Source organism: Cornus florida, unplaced genomic scaffold (genome assembly GCF_030987335.1).
Source record: "Cornus florida cultivar Cherokee Brave unplaced genomic scaffold, ASM3098733v1 CherokeeBrave_3.0.0_Hap2_Chr08, whole genome shotgun sequence".
In the NCBI taxonomy this organism is placed as follows: domain Eukaryota; kingdom Viridiplantae; phylum Streptophyta; class Magnoliopsida; order Cornales; family Cornaceae; genus Cornus; species Cornus florida.
In genome coordinates this window covers 48780681-48788990 of record NW_026775578.1, presented here as the reverse complement: position 1 = coordinate 48788990, position 8310 = coordinate 48780681, and the positions used below count along the sequence as shown (strand labels likewise).

General features: G+C 33.2%; 2 protein-coding genes across 2 annotated transcripts; both read left to right on the top strand.

The window, feature by feature from the left end:
• Positions 1–4189: 4189 nt before the first annotated feature.
• Positions 4190–5140, top strand: LOC132271656 (uncharacterized). Its single transcript, XM_059773094.1, has one exon. The coding sequence runs from the start codon at positions 4319–4321 to the stop codon at positions 5138–5140; it is 822 nt and encodes a 273-aa protein (XP_059629077.1). The 5' UTR covers positions 4190–4318.
• LOC132271654 (rust resistance kinase Lr10-like) lies at positions 5141–7987 on the top strand. The gene is made up of 3 exons (XM_059773093.1): positions 5141–5577; positions 5694–5725; positions 6393–7987. The coding sequence occupies exons 1-3, from the start codon at positions 5267–5269 to the stop codon at positions 7538–7540; spliced, it is 1491 nt and encodes a 496-aa protein (XP_059629076.1). The 5' UTR covers positions 5141–5266; the 3' UTR covers positions 7541–7987.
• Positions 7988–8310: the final 323 nt, after the last annotated feature.

Sequence of the window (8310 nt, the reverse complement as noted above, 5' to 3'; positions counted from 1 at the left end):
CACTTCTAAGGACACTTGAACCTGGAGTGCTCTGATACCAACTGTGATAGCCCCCGGATTTCCGAATGTGGGTTGGCCAGGCCCACACCCGAATACCCGAGGATATCAAAACAAATTGATAATAAACGAACACAAAGTATAAAAGAATAAAGAAGAATAAATAAAATATTGACAAGAAACTAAAATGATAATCTAATAATAAACCTCAGAATATATTTCCATTAATTAATAAACTCTTTTAATACAACTGATCCTCCAAAATACAACTCGGGAATCCATACTGTGTGGACCCCTAGAAAATCCAAACTAAAGAAATGACAGCAATAACTGTCTAAATCAGGAAACTGAATCATAAAAGAACTCCTATGTAGCATCAGAAGAATGAAGTAGACTGATCCCTGCTCAGCACGAATAACCTCTACTCCTGACGAACACCTGAAAAATAATGGTGGGTCAGGCCCGCAAACAAGTTCTACTCTACTACGGTCCAAGCAGAGATCCGATACACGTATACATCCTAGTCAATCCAACAGTAACTAATAGTCCGTATATATATATATATACACACACTAAAGGAACCTCACTAGACTATAGGGTTGTCTCAACCTGAATAGTAGGCAACATGCAAAACGCACATATAGTGGGCATGAATACCTAGACCTACCAGGGTACACAACGACACTATATCTAGCTACACATCCCTGATGATATACGCACCCTAACCACTGATCCTAAGACTCAAACTCATATCATGGCACCATACTTATATATATAAAATCTAGTAACCATCCTATCCGGTATAAATTAATCCTCCATAAGTCATTCAACTTGTTCAGCTGACCTGGCTTGAATATAAGTAGGATTTAACATTTTAGTTAATCCATTCCCTTATATAATAAATTAATCATCCATAAGTCATTCAACTTGTTCAGCTGACCTGACTTGAATATAAGTAGGACTTAACATTTTAGTTAATCCATTCCCTTATACAAAATAGGTAGGACTTAACTGATAAGTTAATCCGTCCCTAGAATGCCACCGTCCCATACCGGTGCATTAAATCACACAATCCAACAATTAATGTAACGATTAAGGAAATACATCAAACAATCCAGAAATAACTATGATAATATGATATCAAGTTATCACAAAATAGGAATGACTTATTATTTATTTAAGCTTCCTATATCATATGTCCTACATAAACTGAATCTTATATATATGATGATATTTTATTATACCGTCAAATAAGCATTCTCCATATCCAATTCATCCTACACATTTAATCTCAATTGCTAAAACATATTAAAAGATTAAATTCATTCGTTTGTTTAAAACATTCAAATAGCAAGCATCATTATGATTGAGTCTATTTAAATTTATTTAAACCCAAACCTAGTTTCTATTTAATGTTCAGGAATCCTAAACATGTTTTTACGTTCCATCGTTCCACATATATGAAAAATACATAATTTAAACATGTAAAAATTCACACCGGAAATCAAATCAAAATCATGCATTTATCAATTCATAACACAAGAACAGATATGAACCAAATTCATAAAACATATGTTCTAATCCAATTAAACATGCATAATTATTTAATTTTATTTGTTTAATAAATCTTGGAATTTCCTAGGCATGCACAGAAACACGAATCAAAGGGAAAGAGATAGAAGAAGAACTTGGCTTAAACTTTCGAATCGAAAGTTAAACTTCTTCTTCCTTGATCTTCTCTCTACAGGGTTTTCTCCTCCTTCCTTCCTTTTTCTCCTTCTCTCTCTAACTCTTTCTCTATAAAATATATTACGTGATATATTTTCACTCATTTTTCAACCTATAGTTATGTATTTATAGGCTAAATAATAACCCTATTCCTTTTCCCAATCCAAGTCAACTTAATAAAGAAAAATAAAAAATAAAAATATTAAAAAGGTAACTTAAAATATATTACGTATATAATCTATGTATATCCTTATTAATTAAATAAAATATATACATTAGATTATTTATTAATACTAAAGTTACCATAATATTAAAAGGTAACTTAAAACATGTTACGTATATAATCTATCTATATCCTCATTAAATAAATAAAATATATACATCAGATTATTTATTAATACTAAAGTTACTATCAGATAACTTAAAATATATGTTTTAAGTTACCTTTTTAATACTAAAGTTACTATAATATTAATAAATTACTTTCCTTTTTATATATATGTATATACATATATATCTATATATATACATATACAACTATCCATAGGTAATTATCCATACCCATCCAACCTCCTATCCAAGTAGTCCATGGGACACAATTAGTTAGCCCATTACCACTAACCATAACCATAAAATAAAATAAAATAAAACATTTAATTTACAATTAATTACAATTAATCAAATACATCATTTAAGCACCCAATCTAATTAAACAAATAATACAAATAACACCTAGAAAAAATACAAATAACACAGATAAGTAGCCAATTAATCAAGTAACACTTAATTCAATTAAACACATAAACAATTAGTCAAATAATCAATTAAACAATTAAAAAAATACAATAAAAATAAATAAATAAATACCGAGACTATCCTTTTAAAATTAGGGGTATTACAGAGAGTCACCCAGTTTGGAAGCCAAGCCTGTCCTTGAGGGGAGATTCTTGATTTCCTTTTAGGTCTGTATGAGCGGATTGAGGACTGAAAACCGATGAGTGAGGCAGCGAGAGGGTAAATGACTATTGATGTTGGAGAGGGAAAGAGAAGGATGGTGAGGGAGTGATAAAGTCACTAGGGTAATTTTAATATGTAGAAAGTATTTCACTAATAGATTTAACCTTGATTGAAGGCTGAGGTAATTGGAGTAATTTTGGATAAACCTCGAGGGAGGTTGACCATATTTTCAACCTAATTTTATTTACGGATAATTCGGACAAATTTTAAATGTGGTCGAGTAATTTACTTATACATATATATATATATATATATATATATATATATATATATATATATATATATATATTTAGGGAAAAAAAAAATTTACTCATATATATACAAAGAGAAATGATAAGTCTTTTGACCTTACTTATCGACTCTTCCTTCGAATATAACGTGGTTGGATCCCGTTAAAACTCTTAAAAAAATTCCCGTAAACATCTCTTTCTCTTCGACTCATTCTCAACTACGTTATATTCGGAAGAGTAGTCGACAATTGGGGTCGAAAGATCTATCACTTCTTATATACAAAAGGTTGTAGTTTAGTAATATTTTCTTATTTTTTAAAGGCAGATGGGTAGGTGTGTATTTTGTCAATGTGTTTAAAAAAAAATTTGTAAAAGATATAGGTGTGTATCTTGTCAATGTGTTTAAATTTTTTTTTGTAAAAGATACATTCTTGAGATGTTAAGGCCTTGACTCAGAAACATGTGGCGTGGGCTAAACAAGCCCATATTATACCATATCTAACTAATAGCAATTAGTTACAAAAGAGTAGGTTAATGAATTAGGCCCATTAGGCCCAAGCCACTACTAATACTTTTCCTTTACAGCATCCTACCTCTTGGATTTATAATTAGATTGTCCATATTTTACATGTAAAACTAGTGGCCCATGTTGTATCTCATGGAATAATAACCTTTCAATCTTTGTTTGTTGACTCATCTAATCTAATTAGAAAGAAGTCAATTTGGCCTATATCTGATATAATTTTAAAGTTATTAAATGTTCATCTCTTTTTAAAGTTATTAATTTGCCATTGCAAAATCTAACACTAACGTGTAATACTTTGACAAAATATGAATGTAACACTAGTCTTTCATAAATCATAATATTTAAAAAGAAAAAAGAATTAAATGTATAAATAAGCTTCCTTTTCATGAATTTTGGTCTGCCATTCATAAATCACTAATGCACATGGAGAAGTCTTTTCTTACATATTTGGTTTTTCAATACAAACCAAAAAGTGATCCTAGAATAAAAGAGGGTGTTTAATAATAAAACGTGAAAGAAAAGATGGATAATGCATCCTAAGTTACAGTGTCAAAATTTATTTATTTATTTATTTTTAGTCAAACAAGAAGAAAATTAAAAGAGATAAAATCATGCCAATGTATTGTGGTTTATTTTTTTCTTGTTACTCTTTCATAGCGGCCAACTGAATATAATAATATTCCATCATCTTCATCTTCACCATCATCTTCATATTAATCCAACTCGCTACCGGTCTTTGATCTCATCCTTTGTCTGTCTCAGCCATATACAAATACCCACAAGCAAGAATTTACACACACACACACACACATATATATTTATGATGTCAAGAGCATTTAGTAGTATAGTTGGGCTTATGGCTCTTGTAGTTGCTCTGTTTCCTGAAGTATATATTGCCCAAATAATAGCAAGAAAACAGTGCTCCCTTTCTTGCGGAGACATTGTTAACATCAGCTACCCTTTTCACTTGAAAGGCCATCCTCGTAGCTGTGGTGACGGTCACCACCAACTGGATTGTGAGAACAATCGCACAACTCTGGACTTCTATGGAGATAAGTACTATGTCCAAGAGATCTCTTATGAAAATCGAAGCATAAGAGTGGTACATTCCCAAATAGACAAGGATCAGTGCTCTTTTCATGGCAAATACTTTCCGGACGTGTTCCGTCCTTTCTACCGTTTATATAATCCTGATGATTATATATATGTAGTGAGCTGTCCAAGCCCAGTGAATTTTTCAAACTACATAGATTTCTCTTCTTGCGCCAACAGCAGCAGCACTTCTCCCTATTTCCGAACCCAAACAAACTCATCATCATATCTTGTACTTAATGTTTCAAATTCAGTGGAAATCCATCACTCCTGCACCGTCGAGGGATGGATATCTTCTCCCTATCCGTCTCCTTCCATTGAAGGGATCCCTTGGAACCTCACCATTTCTGATATTAATCAGGAGTTGCTTCAAGGGTTTCAGCTTGAGTTTTGGGATTCTGACCAATTAAAAAACAAGCAGTGCTTCGCTGCTACTTCTTGCGGAGACAATATTGTTAAAATCAGCTACCCTTTTTACTTGAAAGGCCATCCTCGTAGCTGCGGTGACGGTCTGGCTTGTGAGAACAATCGCACCACTCTGGACTTGTAGTCAAATACTATGTCCAAGAGATCTCTTACGAGCACTATACAATTACTTTAGTGGATGTCGATATAAACAACGATTACTGCTCCTTTCCTCGCAATTCCTTTCCATTCTCTCAATTTAGTTTTGGAGATGCATATCTCCCTCACACATATCATATATTTAGTGAGTTGTCCAAACCCGGTGAATTCTGCAAACTACAGAGATTTCTCTTCTTGTGTCAACAGCACCAGCATTTCTTCGTCCTCCAAAACAAACTCATCATCATATCTGGTTTCATCAACTGATTTCATGGAAATCCGTGACTCCTGTACCATCCTTGTTCAGTATCCGTTTCCATTCATCAATGATTCCTATTGGAACCTCACTCTTTCTGATATTCATCAGGAGTTGCTTCGAGGGTTTCAGCTAGAATTGGACTACAAAATTCCATTTTGGACGAGGTATCACACGCTGTATTCTTATTTGTTAGTAATCATGGCAGCCTAGTATATAGATATCTATCTTATGCTGACAATACTAATTTCGATTCCAATTCACTTTGATCCGTTCAATGCAGGTTATATAATATCATCCCCGAATCTGTAATAGGTGGGTTAAAATAAACAAATATTTTTAACCCCTTGCTCTCTCACGTGTTAGGTTGGTTGGTCTAAGGGAATAAGAAATTGACAAATGCACAATTAGGAAAAACTGATAATAAACTCAATATTAAAAAGCATATGGCTCCTTAATATATATATATATAGCTATTTTTATTTTACTGTATGATTTTTTAAAAAATTAATTTAATAAAATGTTCCTCCTAAAATTCACCATTTCTAAACCTGCCCCTTGGGCCAGTGTGACTCTTCCAAAAAAAATATATATATATATATACACACGCACTTTACTGTATGTAATTTTTTTAAAAATTTACAAAAATCTCCTTACTAAAATTTCTCTAACTCTAATTGTCATAGCAATGTTCATATTTTCTAAATTTTTTAGAAAATATGAAATTTCTAAATTTCTAAATTTTTTAACCTTTTTACTATATATTTTTTAAAATAATGACATAATTACTATATTTTCTATTTTGTAGTGGTGCTTTTTGCTAAGCAATTAATTTGGAATATATATATATCTATATATATATATATATATATATATATATATATATCATTCTCATTGCACCGGCTAAAATAAATTCATAGTTTGGTTCTTGTCTTATAATTGAACTACATGTACTAATATTTATACTCTCTCATTCTCTCAGGAGCGTACATCTTGTTAAAGGTTTCAATTGGATTGTTATGCTTGATTATATTGCTGGCAAATAGATTTCGCCGAAGACACTTGTCCATCGATGATACCATTGAAAAATTTCTCCAGAGTCAAAATAACTTCATGCCAATTAGGTACTCCTATTCAGATATAAAGAAGATGACCAGAAGTTTCAGGAATAAGTTAGGTCAAGGTGGCTATGGGTCGGTGTTCAAAGGCAAGCTCCGAAGTGGTGATCTTGTGGCAGTAAAAGTATTAAACATGTCGAAAGGTAAAGGACAAGATTTCATCAATGAAGTGGCCACAATCGGAAGGATTCATCATATTAATGTGGTGCGAATGATTGGATTTTGTGTAGAGGGATCCAAAAGAGCTCTCGTATATGACTTTATGCCTAACGGATCTCTTGATAAGTTCATTTTCTCAGGAGCAGAGAAGAATCTACCCCTCATCAGTTGGGAGAGAATGCAAGAAATTGCAATTGGAGTGACTCGAGGGATTGAATATTTGCACCGAGGCTGTGACATGCAGATTTTACATTTTGATATCAAGCCTCATAACATTCTTCTTGACGAAGACTTTGTCCCAAAAGTTTCAGACTTTGGCCCTGCAAAATTGTATCCCACAGATGATAGTATCGTCTCTCTCACTACAGCAAGGGGTACGCTTGGATATATTGCTCCGGAGTTGTTCTATAAGAACATTGGAGGTGTGTCATATAAGGCTGACGTGTATAGCTTTGGAATGCTATTGATGGAAATGGTGGGGAAACGGAAAAATGTAAATCCACATGCAGGACGCACAAGTCAAATATACTTTCCATATTGGCTTTATGACCATATCAATCAAGGTGAGGACTTGCAGTTGGGAGATGATGCCAATGAACAAGAAAAAAGTTATGCAAGGAAGATGATCATAGCTGCATTGTGGTGCATACAACTAAAGCCCGTGGATCGCCCCTCGATGAGTGAAGTCCTGCAAATGCTAGAAGGGGAGGAGGAGCTACTGCGAATGCCTCCCAAGCCTTTCCTTTATTCCAATGATATGTCAGTGGAGGATCAAGCCGACAACCACCCAACAGGGATACCAACTTCATCCCATGCTGATATGAGTATAACCATAGATGAGTTGTTAAGATAGTTTTGTTTCATATTTTTCGACTTAATCACTATGTAGAATTGGTAACCTTTTGGATTAAGCATGTCAATGTGTGTAGGTAAATTCTGCTCATCTTATGAATAAAAAACAGGAGAATACTTCTATTCTACTCACCCCTAATTTGGCTCGGTTATACATGGACATGCCTTCTTTTAAAAGTAACTTGGTAAAATTGGCGTACTCAATTTGAGAGCTTGACTATCATTATATACAAGCGAAAAATTACAAATATGAAAAAGAGAATAAAATCAAATCAAAATAAAGAGAATAAAATCAAATCAAATCAAATCAGAATAAAAATAAAATCCCTAAAAATTAGCCTATATTGAAGACCCAATAAATCTGCCATAATCGTTGAGTCAACTTATAGATAAGATTTCCAACACTCTCCCTCAAGCTAGAGCAAATATGTTGACTAAGCCGAGCTTGACGATAGAAGACTGGAGAAGAAAAAGCCCAACAGACTTTGTGAACACATCTGCAGTCTGTTCTAAAAAAGAAACAAAAATAGGATTAATGATACCCGATCGAACCTTCTCTCGAATAAAGTAAATGTCTACCTCAATATGTTTCGACCTTTCATGTAAAACAGAATCAGAAGCAAGCATAATGGCTGATTTATTGTCACAAAACAGCCTTGAAGAACCTTTCTGTACAAGACCCAACTCTCCCAAAATTGATTGAAGCCAAAAAAGCTCACAAGTACCTTGAGCCATAGCTCGGTATTCAGCTTTAGCAGAGGATCTAGAAAC